The 21229-nt window shown below is 38.0% G+C and overlaps 1 protein-coding gene across 1 annotated transcript in view; it reads right to left on the bottom strand.

The window, feature by feature from the left end:
- The window catches only part of FBXL13 (F-box and leucine rich repeat protein 13), an 88211-nt gene that overhangs the window by 27861 nt on the left and 39121 nt on the right, over positions 1 to 21229 (bottom strand). The window contains exons 10-15 of the mRNA XM_035896866.1: positions 19451 to 19503; positions 15176 to 15276; positions 11279 to 11408; positions 2513 to 2611; positions 1875 to 1992; positions 1558 to 1720 (exon numbers count right to left, since the gene is read on the bottom strand). Of these exons, the coding sequence (XP_035752759.1) occupies positions 1558 to 1720; positions 1875 to 1992; positions 2513 to 2611; positions 11279 to 11408; positions 15176 to 15276; positions 19451 to 19503 (664 nt within the window). The remainder of the gene's footprint in view (positions 1 to 1557; positions 1721 to 1874; positions 1993 to 2512; positions 2612 to 11278; positions 11409 to 15175; positions 15277 to 19450; positions 19504 to 21229) is intronic.

A 21229-nucleotide genomic window follows, 5' to 3' on the forward strand; every position in this document is an offset into this window, starting at 1 on the left:
GTCTGCCGTGGGAGGGACCCCAGGCTGGAGCAGGGGCAGAGTGTGAGGAGTCCTGCCCTGAGGAGGAAGGAGTGGCAGAGACAGCGTGCGATGGACTGACCCCAACCCCCATTCCCCATCCCTCTGCGACGCTGGGGCAGGAGGCAGAAAAAAGGGAGTGAAGTTAAGCCCGGGAAGAAGGGAGGGGTGGGGGGAAGGTGTTTTAAGATTCAGTTTTACTTCTCATTATCCTACTCATTCGATTGGTAATAAATTAATTTCCCTAAGCTGAGTCTGTTTTGCCCATGACAGTAATTGCTGAGTGATCTCTCTGTGCTTATCTCGACCCACGAGCCTTTTGTTTTATTTTCTCTCCCCTGACCAGCTGAGGAGGGCAGTGGTAGAGTGGCTTTGGTGGGCATCTGGCATCCAGCCAGGGTCAACCCACCACACAAGTTTAGACGTCCTACAGTCTGTAACTTTGTTAATGCTGAAACTTTTGCAAGTGTCTGCAAAAGCCATGAAGTAAGTACAGAGTTTTACAATAGCTTTACAACAGCTTAAAAAGTTTTGTTAAGGTAATTCAGCAATTCTTTAGCAACAGAGAGAGTACACTCATGTGCAAACACACTCACAGCCCAAGATTTGGCTAACAGACTGGAAAATCCAGCCCTCCTAAATGCTAAACCAGAAAATGCAGGCAGCTGTCCCATCGGCCCAGCTGAACTACCAACATGATGTCATGGTATCACCCCAGCACTTCCCAACGCATCTACACGTAATGTCATCAGATCTTTACACAGCATCAACAAGCACGAAAAGTACTTTAGTTACACGTTAAAACAGAATCCCTAAAACTCCACATGGCATCAGAAATTTTAAGATAAGCAGCAGTTCTAGCTTCTTTGTATTATTTTATAGGTCTGTTGATTCTGAAATGTGTGGGGGTTTTGCCTTCCCTGCTCCCTCCCACCTTTGATGCCATCACCGTGCCACAGAGCAGGGAACGAGCGTGCAGCTTTGGAAGCCCCTTCATTTGTCTTTCTTTCTATTGATACATGACACACTTGAAGTGGAAAACAGTCTTCATGTAAAATATATCCTTCATCTACAGCATAAATTACAATGTTGTCTTGGTAATTGTAAAAAATTGGCAGTTTTGTTTATATCTTAGTACTAGATAGTTACAAAGTATTATTTTAATATTCACAAAATCAAAAAATACCCAAACTTTAATAGAGTTGTGGCACTGGAATTGCCTTTGATTATCTTTTTCATCTTCTTTGTAGCCACATTCCAGCACTGAAATATGCCTTGGCTATTAAGTAATATTGTATCTACAGTTAATTTTTTTGCTTGAACTGGAGTAATAATGAATGGGTTTTTGAAAACATGATACAGGAACAAAAAACTCCTTGTATAAAATATTTTTTAAATACTGAGATATATGTATTAACATTCTAAGAATTTATTTTTAAAACTGAAAGATGTGTTAACAGGACTTATTATGAGTATAATTAACCTTACTAAAATTCCTTTGCAATGGATTTACACAAAGCTGGATGTGATGTATAGTACCTTATGCAGTCTGCTACATTCAGTACAAGAATATGCTTCAGTGGCGAAATCATCTTAAGACCAGCATCTGTAATCTTCTGGCAATCAGCCATATGAATGTGCCTGATGTATGGGCAGCATTTACTCATCAACTTGAAACTTAAATCAGTAATTTGGTTATTCCCTGTTGATATATATAAAGATATAAGTTACACATCTGACATACATTAAGGGCCTGATCCAAATACCCACTGAAATCAGCTAAGATTTATTTCAAATTATCTGGATGAGTTTTAAAAATACATAACCCTCATAATTTTGTGAATTATTATACTAACCTTCAGTGCCAACCTTTACAAGTTTGCATTCAGCAAGGGCTTTAAAAGTTGTATCAGAAAGATGCGGAGAGTCAAGAAAGACAACGGATGTTATCTTTTGGCATTTTTCAACCAGAGCCTTTGAAGGGAAAAAGGTGAAATGAAATATTCATATACCTATGCTGTCACGTAACAAAAGATCAGCAAGTATTCTCCATATAATACCGAATGTCACAATTTCAAACAAATAGTTATAATCCATTTTAACAGCAACTTCTAGACAGTAAGTGGTATATAAACTACTAAAATGCTCCATATATTTATGGGCAAAATCAGAAGCCGAATGCTGTTTCCATATATTATATTTGCTTTAACACTGAAAAAACTGAAAAACTCTCATTTATAAACTGGAAGACCATAATTCAGCCATACCCTCATAGCAAAAGAAGACAAAACAACTGAAATGTTCTGCAAATGACTGCAAGTGAGCAAGATTTATAAATATAATTAGATAATAATAGTTCTTAAAACTGTTTTCGGGGAGAAATTTTCCCCTTTAAATCATATCTGCGTAACTTTTTTTAAAGTCAGTTGAGAGGATAACCCACTTACAACATCAGAAAGTTTCTCAAAGTACAGATTTATTTTCAATTTCTTACTTGAATGCATCTGTCTGTAAGAGTTGGCATTTTGTTGATTTGCAAATCTTGAATCCCACTGCAGCCATTGGCAATATTTCTGAAGCCATCGACTGAAATCTAAGAAAGAAATGAAATATCTATGTCTTAGCAAGCCTAACAAAAACAATACAGAGTAGGCTTGAGATCTTTTCAATACTTTAAAATCATAGGTACCTATATGCTCACTAAAACAAGAAATGCATTAATCCCATTAAAAGAAAAACAGAGCCATGAGGTATACATATTATTCTGGAATTTTAACAACATAATCCAAATCCAGGATCTGTTCCAAAAATCTATCCACTAAGCAAGCAAGAGTAAGGCACAACAATTTCTACAGTCAACACCATTTCTGGGAAGAGCAATGAATGTCAGTGTCACATCCTTCTACCTTTGTTTGCCCAGCCTTATGAAGTATCCACACATGGCGGACGCTCACATCTAGTTTGAAGCAAGGTCTGAATGTAGTAAAATATCTTCATTGTTTTTTCCAGATCCATAGGAAAATGTGTGTTAAATTCAGAGGGGAAACAAAGGAAGAGCCTATGCAATCACAATAACATAGAGCTCGTTTACAGAATCCTTCATGCAGGACCACATCGTGAGCACTACATACTCTAACAGAGCAATGTTCAGTGAATGTATGAAGGGACAGATGGATCTGCCAATTCAGTTTATTCCCTTTATCACTCCAGGGAGTGACTTCAGAGGGTGACTCCAGGGAGCCAATTCTTCAACTGCCCAAATTCAATAGATGTCAGTTCACTCTTGGGCATACGAAGTAGTTCCTTTGACAGATAAATCCTGTGTAAAGTAAAGGACAGTTTCCTTTTAGCTCCATGTTCTACAGACAACATGGATATGAAACATTCCTCCCCATGAAATAGCCCCCCCTGATATTTCCATGTAGGGATCTCACTATCTCCCAGGGGCTTGAAGTTGTGCAATGGAATAATCTTGTGCAGCTCAGACTACAGCCGTGCTCTGCACTGGGAATTCGTTTGCAAAACATCCACAAAAAAAGCAGTCTGGCATGTCCTCCTGGGTACCAAATAAGGCCTGTGGAGACAAGAATCCAAAGGAGGAAGCTTTGAAGATAAAGTATACTGGGAGGGATTCTTGCTGTGCCCCACCTCTCCACCTCTCCAGCTGCTGCAGAAGCCTGATTTGCTTAGTTATATTTCTTAAGGGGAGCCGCAGTGGAAAACACGGGCTTTGCTTAGGGTATGTATGTTGTCTGACAATGGACACTGTTAGCAGACAGGAGATCGGCACAGAAAAGCAAGCCAGAGGCTACGCAGCAGCTGATCACCCAGCACACGCCAGTATGGTAGCAGTGCACCAGGAGAAACTTCCAGTTCTTGCCCTTGCAGCCTCAGCCTTGCAGCACATCTGACTGCTCCCCACGCAAGGGTCAAGCCTGCTTTCCTTCCACTCTAGCACTGAGTGAGGGGGGTAACACATTGGGTTTCTGGCTCTTCTTCTTTTTGCAAACTTAACATTTGGGTTATTTTTGCATGAGATTCTTTTTTTCATTAACTGAGTATCTGACTTTAAGTTACAATCAAGGCAGACTGTCTTGTCTTTTCTGGCATAATGCCCCACCTTTTAACTTATGGCCAGGTTGGCTTGCTCTTTATTTTCAGGCTGGAATGGTCTTTTAAACAGACTCTTTATACATAATTATATTAAATATTTTGATGTTAGATGTCTTGTCTCTCCTTTGTAAGGGACTGTGGCACTCGGCACCTTTTCCCTTGTGCAGGGGGGTGTCAGCACCAGAGGGGAACTGGCTACGTGTCTGTCAAAGGCGTTCTTAGGCTTAAAGTGCTTGTGCAGGCCTCATGTCCAGACAGACAGAATATGGCGTGGCTCGTGACACTCACGGGCACCGTTAGCACTGTGGGTGCAAATAGTTCGATGTGTTTTAAGCTCAGGACAAGGGTAGCATGAACCTTTGTCCTGCAGTGGGTCTGTAACAGCCTGCAAAATGACAGAGTGAAACCCCTACCATCAGGATAACTATAGGAAATGTTTTACAGGTAGTGCATGGGGATACAAATCCCATCAACTACCCACTGTCAGCTGCCTGCACTCAAGGTACAGCTGTGTAACCCTGGATCAAGCTCCTCTGAAAACATCTATGCTGTTAGAAAGAGCTGAAGAAGGAAAAAGAGCAAAATCTTGGGAGGTAGGAGGTAAAACTGCAGAAAAGGGTTATACAGAAAGATAACCATCCTGTAACCACAAGTGGCTCAGAGCACGTAGAGCCTGTTGGTGCACTCTGGGCTCTCCCACCCCCTCCAGCTGAGACATGTCTGCTGGACAAAAGGACACCGTGACTTCGGGAATGTGGTTGATGTGGGTAACACATTGGTGAGGATCTACAGATCTACAGATCTCAGATCTCACCCATCAGCATGCATAGGTTGGATTTGCCCACCCCAAATGATGGCAAAACAGCCAGTAAGAGTGTAGGGCTACCATGGCAAAGGCAATCTTCTTTTCAACTGGTAGTGATCACCAGAAGGTAAAATGTTGGCATGGAAAGATGGGTGCTAGTTCTCAGGACAGAATATGGAATTCAGTTGTCCAAATTCTACAGTTTTGTACTCACTATCGGTATATGTAATGTAGGACAATGTAATCCTATCTCCAGTCTCCTCGCCCCCAAACCTCCGGTCTGTATGAAAGGGATAAGCTTAAATTCTGAACATCACACAAGCAGCTGCCTGAGAGAGGCACTGGGAAATCTCCATTCTCCGCTGGTCAAGAAGCACAGATTGCTTTTACATGGCATGACCAAGTCATTCAAGTAAGAGTTTACCTAACCTTGCAAGAGGCCTCCTCACTGTTGGCTCTCAAGCAGTGCAACAACAGGAGACAGCACATTTCTACAACACACACCAAGTAGTTTAATACATTAAAGTAAAACAAATCACCCCCTAGAATTTTCAGTTTGAGAGGTGAATTCCTAGTAATTGAGTCTTGTTCTTGGTCCATATACTACAAAGAGCAAACCATTCTGAAGAGATGGGGTGTTCTATATCATACAGTTTGTTGTAATGCATGGTAATAACACTGTCCGTCATAACCTGAACATGATGCCTTTTCAAAGGAAGACTGAGGTTTTCACTCTTCTAAAAAGTCAGCTACAGTTTGTTAAGCAGTTTGAGTATGCTTCAGCTGTTATGACAGCAGGATTTCCCCTTGTAACTGCTGAATGGATTTGCCATAATGAGAAGGAATAACTCTGCTCCCAAGGAACAGTCACTCAAAAGCTGAGATAGTGCAGAACATGCCATATTCAGCTATGCTTATTCTTCCAACTGAAGAGATTTTGTAAGGCTCAGCTCAAATGCATGCATCGCTTGTAACCACCTACAACTTACTCCTGCGACAGCTCATGAAAGGAAGGTATGGGGCTTTAATGGGCCCTGCTGCCAATTGTTCTCAGGATGTATTTTTTTTATCATGAACACATTGTTAACTGTGAAGGCTACGTACCTAGCTTGGTGATCACATTTGGATACAGAGAGTAGGAATAAAAGATCCCTCGTGTCTAGGTAACTAATATTTAGATGCAAATAGAATTAAACAATGGATCTTAGTTACATTACATTACTTGTTGCTTTGGCCAAGATTTTAAAAATAGCACTGAAAAAATGAAATGCAGACTGAGGAGCCTAGTTGTAAGCTCTTGACTTTGCAAATGTTAGCCATTTAACTAAGCAGTAAGATAAATATTTGAGAGACTTACAGGTTGTTCTGATAATTGTAGAAGAGGAATCACAGTTGAGAGGACTTTAAAACCAGGGAAATAGGTAGAAAAAATGCTAAGTCAAGAAAATGCCAATAATGTTGATGATGATTTAAAAAATAGCCTGAAAATGCTAAAGCCTTTGTTTACTCCACTAAAATTAAGAATAAAACTGAGATGTCTATGTTAGACAATTATGAAACCTGGGATCTTTGTATAGCAAAGAAAGAGTAAGAAAAATCCCATGACAGGATGAGACCTGAAAAAGTCTGAATCACCTCTGGAGACCTCTCTCCCTCCCTAATTGTTATATAGATAAATTAAGGTAATTTTCTGGGCACTACCTTAGGCTAGACACCTAAAATTAAGTGAAATTCCCATTCTCAAAAGGATAGATAATAGGTAGCAGGTAATCAGATCAAACTCAACATTGTGAGGGACAGAAGTAGCATATCTGTTTCTGGAATTCAGTAATGATTGCATAATGTTAACTGCAGTCTATAGGACTATAGGATCCCTTTGTCCAGAAGAACACTGTTTGCTTAACATAGCCATTTGACACCACAAATAGCAGCAATCTAGTGTTTTCCTCCATGCAAGCCAAACCCAATTATGCTGAAGCAGCTAATAATACCCCTGCACAGATTGTTTCAGATTTTTTCCACTTGAACTGTTTTTTACCTTAAAGCTGGATAATGGATATCAGGGATCAGGCTGAGAAAGTTTCAGTGTGAAACATGCGTTCAGGTAAGATTCAACTAAATTAGTCAACATTTAGATGCTGCTGCAATATCATATGTATTTATATAAAATCTTAATCTTGAATTTCTTTTATAAAGCCCCTATGGATTATCTAAGAAACTTCAGGCTCTCTTGAAGATAAGGTGTAGAAATATAAAATTTTGCGCACATTTTAGTAAAACAACTGCTTTCTCAACTCACTTGGAATTTCAGTGTTTAGATTGCCTCAAGAGCAAAGAGCTTGACCTGAGAATCAATGTTAGAATACAAATGGAGTTTAATACTGCATTCTTTGCCCTGGATCAGTAAAATCCCACTTAAACCTCCTTCATTAAACCAATTGTGAGGGAGGACGCTTTGAATGTTATTATGAATCTTAGATCCTACAAAATTCTGCAAAACAGACTTTTCCTGCATGACTCAGTAAGATAATTTTATACATGTATTATTCTTCTTGCACATACAGGATGAGAAATCAGTGCCATGGTCGTATATAAAATAGAATTTCTTGTTTGTGAGGAGTTTTCAGTCTAATATGTAAATGACTGATTTAGTTTTTTTCTTAACTGTATGCTAGTATACTGTGATCTGAAATGAAACTACATCAGAACAAACACAGAGCAAACCACAGCTAAAGATTTGCCCCCATAGACTTAGAAAATAAATGTAGTGAAATGAGGAAATCTTGTAAGAATGTCACAATTAATTTCATTTCATCTTTTTATAGTTTCTTAATTCCAAAAAATAGGAATACATAGATCTTTTATTCAGGTTTTGACTTACTTGCTACACATACAGTGCCACTTTAAAATTCCTTCTTTCTCCCCCTGAACTGATTGTACTTGTGGAATCCACCCTGCAAGGCAGAATGTGGTCTAGAGCACAGAAAGGATTTTGAAGAAGCACTATTCTACGATTCTAGTATTGCCAATGTACTGTGAGTGCAGAAACTTCAAAATCAGTGTTCAGGATTGAGGAAATACTCTTGTGGTGCACAAAGGGTCTATCTTTGGGGTTTTTTATTCTGTTTTTGTCAAGAACGATAAAATGAATTGTGACATCCTTTCAGATGTTTGGCACATTACATTGATGGCTTGCCTCCACATGCTATTTTTCTTTTAATTTTCCACTGTCCAAAAAACATTAACATACTCCTGAATTACCATATTTCTAAAATTATAGAATAGTGCATGTGTAACTTATAATAAAGTATTCTTCAGTGACATGAGTCTGTACTCAGGAAATGTAAACAATGAGTCCTCTTCTTCAATAAATAAAGGACATAGCTCAGATTTGTGTCTAGAGCACAAGTCTTACGAGGAGCGGCTGAGGGAACTGGGGTTGTTTAGCCTGGAGCAGAGGAGGCTGAGGGGAGACCTGATCGCCCTCTACAACTACCTGAAAGGAGGCTGTAGTGAGGTGGGGGTCAGTCTCTTCTCCCTGGTAACAGATGATAGGACAAGGGGGAATGGTTTGAAGCTGTGCCAGGGCAGGTTTAGGCTAGACATTAGGAAAAACTTCTTCACCGAAAGGGTTGTCAGGCTCTGGAATGGGCTGCCCAGGGAGGTGGTAGAGTCCTCATCCCTGGAGGTATTTAAAAGAAGGATAGATGAGGTGCTTAGGGACAGGGTTTAGTGGTGGGATGTCAGGGTTAGGTTAAAGGTTGGACTCGATGATCTTAAAGGTCTTTTCCAACCAAAGTGATTCTATTATTCTATGATTTTCTCCCGAAGTGATGGGCCCTTTTTGCTGTTTGATACATCTGAAGAAGCTAGGATTTGACAGTAGTTGCCAAAATGAGAATTCTCCCAATGAAGCCAAAGCAGGAGGAACTCAGATGGTGAAAACTGGTGAAGGCTACACATTTGCCAATAGCTTCTCTTCCATCCCCACAAACACTGTAGAATGTCAAGAAATGAAAGGATCAAATTTATTTTTCCCAGTGGCTTGTGAACCCTTATCCAGCTGTTGCAAACTACAGTGACTGATAGACCCCTCTAACATTTTGGGCCAGAATAGTTCCAGTCTGAAAATCAGCCATAGATATTGGCACCAAAAATAAAATTCAGTTTCTTTGAAAATCTCAGTGTTTCTAATTTAACTGAAATTATCTCTCATCAAACTGTTCCAGCTATATAATTTCAAATATGTTGGTAAATTACATGCAATTGCTTTATACCCTTCTGTCTTTTCAGTTTTGTATCTAATAGCAGAAAATTTCCACCTATACTGTTCAGCTTCAGAAGCAGGACAAAGAAATCTTATGCTTTCTAGGTAATTCTCTGAGAATATCAATGATGTAATAGGACACCTTTTGAGCAGAACACAAGAGAATCTCTCTATTTTTATGAAAATACCTTGAAACTCATTCATGAAAATACTTACCACCCATGTCATAAAGACACAACCTTAATTACTGAGAGTTTAAACAAAAGACCCATACCTACAATACATCCAGTATTATTACATGTATTAATATAATAGTCAAGGGAAAGACTGCCTTGCTTTATGACAATGGACAAGAAAATGTGTGCTTAATTCCCAGTTTTCTGCCTAACTATATTTTAACAAGTTATTTAAATGCCCTGGTCCTCAAGTTGCCACTCACAAAATCATTAGCATAGTCACCCATTTTACAGATAGGCTGTCTAAACAGATGTTCAAGTCTTACATTAGTAATGGTAATATAAGAACTCATATGAAAAGAACTGTAATGTTAAAATGAAGGGAAAAAACAGGAAACGTGAAACAACAGGAAAAATATATATCCTACAGCATATATATTATGTTCTATAGAACACTTTAGCATAATTTAAATGTTTATACTGTAGCTTCACTACATTTTTCTAACTAATTCTGCAACATTAGCCTTACAGAAGTTCCCTTTGGTTTAGTTCATCCAATGAGGGAGAAACAGAAGAATTCTATCTTCTAAAATGCTTTCTGCAACAGTGAGGCAGTTTGATGCCCTTTTTGGTTTTAACTGTTTACTTAAGTACTCAGTCATAATCATTAAGCACTGTTCCAGAATCATGGGGAAACCCAAAATGGAGGAAGCTGTGGAATCTCTTTCAGAGCTCTCAAATACACCGTTGAGCAAACCCAGTTTCCTCTGGAAAGGGGAGGATTGTGGTTTCCCAGTCTGAAGATGATCACTTTTCTCTGACTACTATTAGATCATCCTTTCTAGAGGCAGATCCTTACTGCTCATGATTATGCTTCTGAACAAGCAGGGATGTTGCTTTTGGAAAAAATAACCAATTACTGGCCTTTTGAAAAAGTAACTCAGAGGTAGGTAGTTCTTAGCTTTCCTCTAACCTCAGCCCTCATTTCAAATTTCACACTGTCACCACACAACAGTCTCAGCATGAGTCTCGGGAACAAGAAACAGACGCTGACAGCAAAGAGCAGTCAGAAGAAGCCTGTTGCCCTATCTGCCTTCATCCTTGGTTCTGAAAAGTTTTTGTTAGATGGAAAGTTAAACCATTATATTCTTCAGACTCCATCTCTCGATCATTTCACATGCATTTTTTAATTTAGAGAAACTTCTCAGTGTATGAAGAAATATATGTGGGAGTCTTCATGAAAACATTGGCAGACCTTTATTGCCTTGCAGTTTGGCATTTCATATTGCTTTTGAAGTATGTTTCAAGATACAGTATATATTTGACAGTTTCTAAAACAGTACCAGATTCTAAAACCTTGGTTTTCTTTAGAAGTGTAGTAGGAGACTAAAATAATCCAAAACGTTAACTATTTTTAGATTGCAGTTATAAATACTACTTTGATTTATATATTAAACCAAAATAAAATAATAACAAAAGTTCACTTTTTAATCAATTTCCTTCTCAGGGCATCAAGTGTAAATTCATATTTTTCCAGTGCAGAGTGGCTTTTATTTTTCTGGTATTTTAGTAAAAACTGCATTTTCAAAGCTCCTGAATTAAAGTCCTAACTAATCATTACATAAAATTAGTCTATTTATGGCTACAAAAAGCAAGCCTTGTTCTCATTATGCAGTAAGTACTAGCTGTTTATAGACCTGACAGTTTGTTGGAGGTGATCCAAACCTATAGTGCTATTATTCCTTAGTAAAATTTAAACAGCTGTAGTCATGTAATTCAAAACCCTGGAAGTCTGCTGCAGTGCTTGTTCTACTTCAGTATACCATGAATGCAGGATGCAGCCAGTCATATAAAGGATTCTCTTCTTCACAGAATGAAAGAAAGACGTGAACTACAAACCTGAATGCAACCTGAAAGGTCCAAATTGATGAGCTTGTGACAGCCTTTTCCAGAGCCCAGGTACAGTAAACCTTTGTCTGTGAATTTTCTGCAGTGAGCTAAACTCAGATACTGTAAATTGGGGAAGCTGCTTTGCAAAAAAAACAAAACAGGGAGCAAATTATTACAGGGGTGTGTTACAGAATCAAAAGAACATAAAATACCATAGTGAAAGTATTCTGAAAATTACTGTAAAGAAAAGATGTTAGATATGAAACAGAATTATCTCCTTGCTGAAGTTTGAAAGTCCCTTTCTTCTGCTGCACTTTTTCCTCTGCTCCTTGTACTGTGAATTACTGAAGAATAGCACTATCATACAACACATTTCACCATATGAAACCAGCATAATTTTAAAGTTATCTCAAATAACTGCAAAAGCATGCTTTTTAATTAACTGAGATTTTTGTGTGCATACTTTGAAAGCTCATAGACTTTTCAGTGTAAGTTTGCTGGACTGTCTTTGCCATTGATTTTACAAGCAGTGACTGCTGGAAATGAAAACCAGAACTCTATCAAGGCACGTTAAAAGCATAAACGTGCAGTTAGAGCTTCTCTGGTCATATAATTATTTAGAAGAGTACTATTAAAAGAATCTGAAAAATTGAAAGACACACAAAAGGGAATTATCCAAACGTGAATCATCCAATGTTGGGTTTTGATCAGTTCTTTCAGAAAACATTTCTGTATTCTAAACACTAGTTCAAAGAAAGCAAACTGTATAAATGGAAAATGTTAATCAACAGCACTCTGTAAAAGCAAGAATCTATACTCTGAATGTACTTAAGTTTCCATCTGCAGCTTTGGTTTATAACAAACTGAAAACTGTTCATCTTACTGAACTACCATTCTAACAGGAATAAATAACAATTGCCACAAGCACCACAAATGAAACCACAACCTAGAATTAGGACCTACTGCTCTGGTAGACATTTAGTTGTAGGGATATAGTCATGCAGTTCTGCAAGTCAGCAAAAGCAGGCATTTTGAAGAAATGGGAACACCCACTGAGGAGCTGACTACTTAAGGAGAGGCATACATTTTTGGAACTGACTTTATACTTTCAGTATAGAATGGGGAAACGTGCTAACCTGAACTGAACACAAAAAGCCAGAACAGATAGGAATCTGGAAAAGAATGTTATCATAAAAAAGGACAATAAAAAAATATTAAGAAATTAAATCTAAGATTACTTTTCATACGAAACAAAAATAAAAGACAATATGCATCAGAAAGATATTGGAATATAAGGGCATGTGTTTGTGGTGCATTTTTTTTTAAATGGAAGCATTTAATACATATTAAATACAGAAATGTAAGTATCCTCCTTTGTAGAAGCATAAGCCTTTTTGCATTTTAGTGACATATTCCACAGAAATGATTGGGGAAAATCAGAGAGAGTATACTTCCAAACTGATCTGACAAGAAAGATAATAAATTAAGAGACTGTTTTTCATACTCTAGCAGTTCTGAGTATTTTTAAAGTGTATGTTACTACAAGGTTGCACAACTTAAGACACAGGGAAGCCTTTCTTACTGCATTTTGAAGACTGTGATTAAAACCTTCCAATACTCTTGAAGAGACACTGATTTTCTTTACAGGTCATACGACCCATTTTTATGATCTGGGAATTTTAACACATGCTGCCTTCTGCCATTTTTAAAGTGACAGCTTTCTTAAAACTTACACTTGAGCACACAAACTACTAAAAATCCTTTTTTGTGTTACAGCTAAATTCTGCAGGAATTCTGTCATACTGTTTTTTCAATTAATTTTGGCACCAGCAAGCTCAGGATCATTGTTTTAAAGCAATCCAGAAAAATCACCTTCTAACATTTATTCCTGGTAGACAATATTCACGTCTACCACATGCAACAGAACTTTTCGGAGGAAAACTGTAGCTGATGATCTGTGTTGTGTAAAAGAGGGGTTAAAAAGTTTGTATGGAACAGTAGGAGAGCATCAAAAATGACCAAAGAGCTTTGAGCACACTCAGCCTACACTTAACTTGTTCCTTCTCCCAATCACAGACATCTGCTATACAACAGCAAGCTTCACGTGCAGTATTATGAAAAGCAATACTGCCACCTCGAAGAACTTCGTATTAGTTACCTTATTACACTGGGTGAGCTAATGCATTTGAGATAGCATGTGAAATGTTTATGAAATTTGTCTGCTATCAAAATCTTCACAGGACAGCAACTTTTTGTACATCCCTGTGATCTCAGAAACAAGCTTTGCTTTTTTTTCCCAAAAACTGTCAATAAAAACAGTGGTATCTTATGGTTTTAAATCAGAAGCATCATGTGTGACTGGGAAAACTTGTTATTAATGAGGTACAAGATAACTGCAAAATATACTTTGTCAGTGGAGAATTTTTCTTTTTTTTTCTTAAACATTTTATTGCATTGAAAGCTTCAGCTACTCTGGAGAATTCTTTCTTGGGTAAGTGCTATTTACACATCAAAAGAAATGAATGATTCTGACTTTTCATGGCAACTGGATGTTCAAGTAAACAGAATAACATACATTGAGATTGCCTATAGAACAGCTGTTCCAAACTTCAACATAAATATATGGAAATTTGAAAAGACAACATGGAGAAAACACAGATTACAGTAAGAATAATACTGATGAAGAGATGAGTGGTAAGATTGGAGACACTAAATGGAAAAGGTTGCCAAAACAAATGTTAGTAATGTGAGGATATGGCATTATAGACTAAGAAAAACAAAAGTCAAAATGTATTATGCAAGTGCCAAGGAAAACATGTTTCTGGACTTTGTGGAGCTGCTGTTGAAAAGAAGACATTAGTTTTCCTCATGGGAAAGAGAAACAGTGTACAGCTATCTTCCAACCTATATACATCTTTGTGATGGCTGCTACCTTGGACCAGCATGCCTCTTTTCCTTTATGGCAGCTTTTAATGCAGCAATTCTACCTACCAGGCAGACTTTGAGTCTCATGGAGGGATTAATCTAAAACAGAAATGGCAGACCTCTGCAAGATGTAAATTCTCTGCCTTCAGCACACCGGTCTTCCATGTAAGAGCTTGGAATAACTCCTTCTTTTGCCGTTGTCACACTTGGCTCACACAATACACCTATCCACAGTCCTCTCTCACAAAAAGAACTATTTAAGAATGTATCTAACTTGCAAACTTTTTGCATCATCATGAGTAACTCGACACACACGAGAAATTTTTGGCTAACATGTTCTTTTAAATGTTTCTGTAAAATTCTGTGAAATATATAAGGTAATCTAGCGTATATTTTTAATCATACTAAAAAGTGAGTAAGAGAGAAGAATTGCTGTATGGGGCATTTTTCTCATTTTGTATAGAATCACAGAATCACAGAATCGTAAGGGTTGGAAGGGACCTCAGGAGATCATCTAGTCCAACCCCCCTGCTAAAGCAGGCTCACCTAGAGCATGCTACACAGGACTTCATCCAGGCGGGCTTTGAATATCTCCAGAGAAGGAGACTCCACAACCTCCCTGGGCAGCCTGTTCCAGTGCTCTGCCACCCTCAGAGTGAAGAAGTTCTTCCTCATATTCAACTGAAACCTCTCGTGTTTCAGTTTGCATCCATTGCCCCTAGTCCTGTCGCTGGACACCACTGCAAACAGACTGCTTCCGTCCTCTTGACTTCCGCCCTTAAGATATTTGTATGCGTTGATATTTTTAATCATACTAAAAAGTGAATAAGAGAAAAGAATTGCTGTATGGGGCATTTTTCTCATTTTGTATAGCAGACAGAATCCTGTAAATCACTCAAAGAGAGTATTTCTACTACATATGCCTCTAAGTTCCCTGAAAGATTAAAACAAGCACACTTTTGTATTTCTGTTAAATTTTACCTTGGCAGTAGTCGTAGTGTTCCATTAGTAATATCTGTATATGACAGATTTAAATAGAGAAGAGCTCTGCAACCTTCTGATATGAGTTTCATTGATTCATCCTGAATAATTAAAAAAAAATTCCAGACGTACATTAAAATTATATTTGTATTAATTTGTCTTACATTTTTATACAGTGTAACAGGGGAAAAAAACATTAGTAAGTATCTTTAAATCATCATATTGACTTTTATACATCAAAGCCAGTTTCTTTGGAAGCCTCAAAGTAGAATACTGAGACCCATGACACTACTGTTACTCACTTGAAGTATGGCAATTTTAACATTCCAATTCAAGGAAACATTCTACACCACACAGTCCTACAGAGCACAGGGGACTCTTCACATGATTGAAGGTTAGCACACGTTTACATATTTAGCTAAACCAAGATTCTTGTCAGCCAGTCCTGCTATCTAAAACCACTGGTGAACTTTCTCCATAAACTCTGGTACACTTCTTCAACCAGTAATATAATTTACAAAATGCTTCCTGTTTAGTTCTGCCCTCTAGGTGGGACATTAGATTTGAGTAATTGTAAGGCTTCCATGTTTTATTTACCTGTAAGAATGGTACTACCTATATTGTTCTACATATCGTTCTATTAGAATGTAATGGGAAAAAAATCTCCTAGAATGAAGAATGTTTCACAATAAGTGTCAATATAATAGAAAGGCAAAAATTCAGCACTTATAAATGGAAATGTAATAGTTGAGCGTGTATCTTTTGCCACGTTGTGGTGACCCTTTTACTATTTCAGTTATCAGGCAAAAGGACCATCAAGATAGCTGGAAATTCAATACCAATCAACTTTAAAGAGGACAGTTTGTGCTTTTGAAATATATTCCTGCAACAAAGGATTTGAGAGAGGTGCTATCAGTAAAAATAGGTATGTTGATGGAAGATAACCATAACCCAAAGAGAAGTGAAAGCATAGGGAGTGGTGAGAAAGCACTGTGGTGATAGCATGGTGGGGAAAACTCTGAAACCTTCCATGTGAAAGCAGCACAACCATGGGTCCATCTCAAGTGTCTGAATGCAAACACTTGTAGTATGGGAATGAACCAGCAGGGATCAAAGTCCACGCTCAGATCCTGAGCTATGATTTCATTGGGATTCTGGAGATGCAAAGGGGTAGCACACACAACTGGAGGGCTGCAATGAATGGTTACAGAATAGTTAGGAATGACAGCCCAGAAAGGTGAGGACAGATTGCACTCTACGCAAAGTGATGCCTAAATGCATGGAGCTTTGCATTGGAATGGGTGATGAGTCAGTCGAGAGCTTATTTGTAAGGATTAGAGGCTAGACCTATGAGGATCACATTGCAGTAGGTATCTGCTACAGACTGCTTGATCAAGAAAAGGTAGATGAAACCTTCTTTGGGCAGCTAAACGAAGCCTTACAATTGCCTATCCTGGTTACTCATGAGAGAATTTAACCACTCTGGTATCTGGTGGAAGAACAATATGGCTGGGCGCAAACAATCCAGGAGACTTCTAGAGTGTGTTGAAGACAATTTCTTGATCCAGGTAACTGATGAGTGGTCTAGGTAACATGTTCTTCTGGACTTGTTTAACAAACAAGGAATAACTGGTCAAGGATGTGAAGAACTAGAGTGGCTTTGGTTACAGCAACCACGAAAATGAGGAGTTTAAAATCCTGAGAGAAGAAAATTGGACAAATTGTAAAGAAAAAGCCTGAACTTGAGAGCAGAGTTTGGCTTGTTTGGTGATCTGCTTAACAGGATTCACGGTAGACAGCTCTGAAGGGCAAAGGCACCCAGGAGAGCTGGTTGATCTTCAAGGCCAAGGTACTCCATGACATTTTTGCCTCAGCTTTTACTGCTAAGTTTTGTCTTAAGGCTTCCCAGGTGCTGCTCAGGAGCCTACTAGCAGAGTCTGTGGGAGTGGAGCTATGGTAGAAGAAGATAATGTCAGAGAGCACCTGAGGAAATGGGACAGGACAGGATGCAGCCAAGAGTACTAAGAAAGTTGGCTCCTGTCACAGAGAGGCCTCACTCATTTTTGAAAGGTCATGGCAATCAGAGGAGATTCCTAATGAGTGGAAGATAGGAAATGTCACGTTTATTTTCAGGAAATTGAAGAAGGAGGACCCAGGAAACTACAGTCCAGTCAGCCTCTCACCTGAGTTCCTAGGAAAGTTATGTAGCAAATCCTCCTTGAAGCCCTATCCAAGCACATGAAGGATGAGAAAGTGATAGTGAACAGCCAGCATGGATTTACCAAAGGCAAAGCATTCCTTACTAAGGTGATAGTTTTCTATGATGAAATTACTGGATCTATGGATAAGGGGAGAAAAGTGATGTTGTGTAACTTGACTTCAGCAAGGACTAAACACAGGCCATAGTATCCTTTATAGACAAATAGATAAAATAAAGGCTGGATAAGTGGACTTCAAGGTGAGTGAAAAGTTGCGCAGGCTGAGAAGCCAAAGGGTTGTCACCGATGATGCTGAGTCCCATTGGTGGCTTGTGGCAACTGGCACCCCTCAAGAGTCAACATGGGGGCCAGTACTGTTAAATGTCTTTATAAATGGTTTGGATGATAGGAAGAGAGTACATTTTCAGCAAATTCACCTATTCATAGAGATTTAGGAGATTTAGTCTGGAAAAATAGTCTGACAGAAACCTCATGAAGTTCAACAAAGGCAAATGCAAAGTCCTGCATCTGGGATGGAATAACTCCATGCATTGCTACAGTCTAGACACTGGACAGAAAGCAACTATCAAACACACTGACTTAAGAGTCCTGGTCAGTAACAATTTCAATGTACATCAACAGCATGCCCTTCTGAAGAAGGGGGCCAACTGCATACAAAGCTGTATTGGTAAGAGCGTAATCAGCAAGTCCCTGCTATCCCATGAACCAGGCCCTGTCATCACCTAGGAATGTGCTTGCTGGTATGTACCAAATGTGTATTAGCAAGCATGCTAACAACCAAACAGAATGGACAGTTACAAAACAGTGTTTGAGCTGTTACAAGCCCTGGCCCTCTTCAACTTATTGGCTTCATGCAGTAACCTACCATCATCACAATACTTGAGAAGCACACAACCTCTAAATATTACGCTGTAATTATAATATCATATAGCGAGTATTATGTTATGTAGCAAGATGATTCTATGGTGTTACTCCAAGCAGTTCATAATACAACATATTTTTATCCCTTCCTTCTAGCTGGTATAGCAAAGAAAATTATATAATCTGTGAAAATGGTGAGAACAAGATATTTGGCAATAAAGCTAACATCAACATAGGACAGAGAAGAAGATATATGTAAAGCAGAACCAAACCAGAGTATTAAAATTAGAACTTCATGATTCTTCTGCAGCCTCTCTAACTCAGTCATCATATGCTGGTTTTGTACAAAGTTCATAAGCTGTTGTTTATCCTTGGTAATTTTTAAAAACTTGTGTGTAAATATTGGCATGTTTCTGGGGTAGAGCCTTGGATGCACACTTCACTCCAAAGACAACTAAACTATACCAAGTTATTTGTTTATATACTTAACACTATAAATAGCCTATAAATGGATGTATATATTATACGGATCTATTAAGAACCATAATTCCAAAAAACCACTGATTTTATTTTTAGATTTATTTTATTATTGGAAAAATTTGCATATATCAGTGTCATTTCTAAGAAATTATTAATTAAAGCAGAGTCAAACATTGTTTCTCTATCAGAGAAGAGCAATAAAAATATTAAGGAGAATTAACGGAAACAAGATAAAACTGAAACTGATAAAGGAAAAAGTATGGATAATTATATAATGGTGATTACATACTTAGATACCTTTCAAATAAAGGCTCTCACAAACATCTAGAAATTTAATGAGACATTTTTAGAGCCCAAGTGTACTACCAAATGAGGTAATAAAGGAACTTCAATATAGGATTAAAATGTATTGTTGTTGACAACTCTAAACTTATAATAACAAAAAACCCTCCCCCCTGACTGGTGAAGTTTTGAAGCCTGCTTATTAAAACTAATTGAGATTGAATACATCATTTTGCCCTGGCACTGTAGAAAGCAAATGAGAACTTCGCTGAGTATCTTTGATTCCTACTAAACTCCATTTTCAACGTACTTAAGACCACAAGTATCTACTTTTTATCAGAAAGATTTGTGTACCCAAATAACCACAGCGCTTTAAAAAATCTTCTTTCTCAGTATGAATTAAGAGTTCATGGAAAAAGCCTGTAGTACTTACATTTAAGCCCTGGCATTCAGAAAGATTTAAGTCTTGCAAATTCTTACATCCACCTAAAAATAAAATAAAAAAAGAGGTCATATTAAAGGTGAACAGTTCAAATTCTGAGTGTATGACACAAATGCAAGAATTCCTATTACAGATTCAGTCCGCCTAGGTGAATATCCTCCCTGAAACCATGGCCACAGCACATTACTGAGAAGAAAAGCACAAAAAAACAAAAGTAGAATACAAAGTTGGACTAAGCTGTCCTGAGGAAATGTCTCTTCTTACACTCCATCAACTAATGGCTGGCTTAGGAACCAAGCTGTTTTCAGTCTTCTGCTACCAAAGGACCAGAAAGCTACCTAGTTAAGCAATTTGGTGTTAGGAAATGACAGAATTCAGTTTTCCACATAGGTTTATCTGTCCCTCCCACCCATATATTATGACACTAGTATCTAATTATATACATGAACAATTTTTTCCCTCTGAAAGTAGAGGTGCAGCAATCAGTCCCGTTGTAGTGAAAGCCCTGCTTACCTTCTGCAGGTACAGAATTTCAGAGAATTTAGCTGCCTGTCTCTTTTGTGTGCGTATAATATATTATTCTTAGAAACTCCTATTTTGCAGAGAATTTTACAATTCTAACAAAACAATGAAAGATACATGTCTGGCACTAGAAACAACCCTTACACATCCCTTAGCCCCTCTTCTGCCAAATTTTGAGTCTATCCTCCAAGTTAAAGATGAAAAAACTGCTGTTAAACATAGTAATACTTTTTGCCTTAATCTAATCTTCAAAAATACCTGATCTGTCTAAACTGAAATGAAAAAAAACATAGGCTTGATACAGATACTTAATATGGAAAATGCAGTATGAAAGGTTTATAGAGTTAAAAGAAACATATTTAAAAAAATGTTTTAAAACACATTTTCACATGGTAAGCCAAATACGTGTTTTCAATTGCAGTCAAGCATTAGTATCTCAATAGATCTGTACTTTTCTATGGGGACCGTGACTTCACTGATATCCTGTTACACTGTCTAACTCAGTGCCTTTTTGAAGAGCAGGACAATACTGAGAGGGACTGCACAACTCAAAAGAACCTAAAATCATCCTTAAGGCTGCTAAGCCACAGAAATTACATACCTCTTCCATATTTTTTTTTTGCCCTAAATGAGACACAGTTATCATTTTACACGTGAACCTGTACATGCTACTGAAAGCAGCTGCTCATTTTTGTATTATAGCGGAGTATAATTCAGTTAGCAGACAGAATGTAAAACTGTAAAAAATGCCCATTCAGACCAGGGAGATGGAAAGGAAGAGGAAAGAGTATTTCCATTATTATTTATTAACTTTCCTCCCCCAAGTTCTTCTTTTTTTCTATTTCTGAGCTCTCCTGGATAGAATGAGCTATCACATTACCAGAATGGTGAACAGTTCAAAACAACACAGAGGACCCCAGTTATTATTCAAGTTATTAAAACACTTGATCAATTCACACTGACTAGCATATAGCTGCCAAAAAGTAACAAATAACATTTCATTTTTCATGTAAGGGATAAAGTTTCAATGCAAACACTCATTCACACGGTGAACTAACAGAACCTGAATGTAGACAGACAACTGGCAACTACAGGCACAAAATGGAGAAACCAGCCAGTGGATTTTCAAAGTAATATTAACAACTGGCCACATGGATCAGAGGGATGTAGTAGCATGCATGGACAGGACTGCTCCATCTGTCTAATAAGTAAGAACCGCACAAATACTGAGAACACCCTAAAGCCGAG

The sequence above is a fragment of the Egretta garzetta genome, unplaced genomic scaffold, assembly GCF_000687185.1.
Source record: "Egretta garzetta isolate BGI_Z169 unplaced genomic scaffold, ASM68718v1 scaffold156, whole genome shotgun sequence".
NCBI classification, from domain to species: Eukaryota; Metazoa; Chordata; class Aves; order Pelecaniformes; family Ardeidae; genus Egretta; species Egretta garzetta.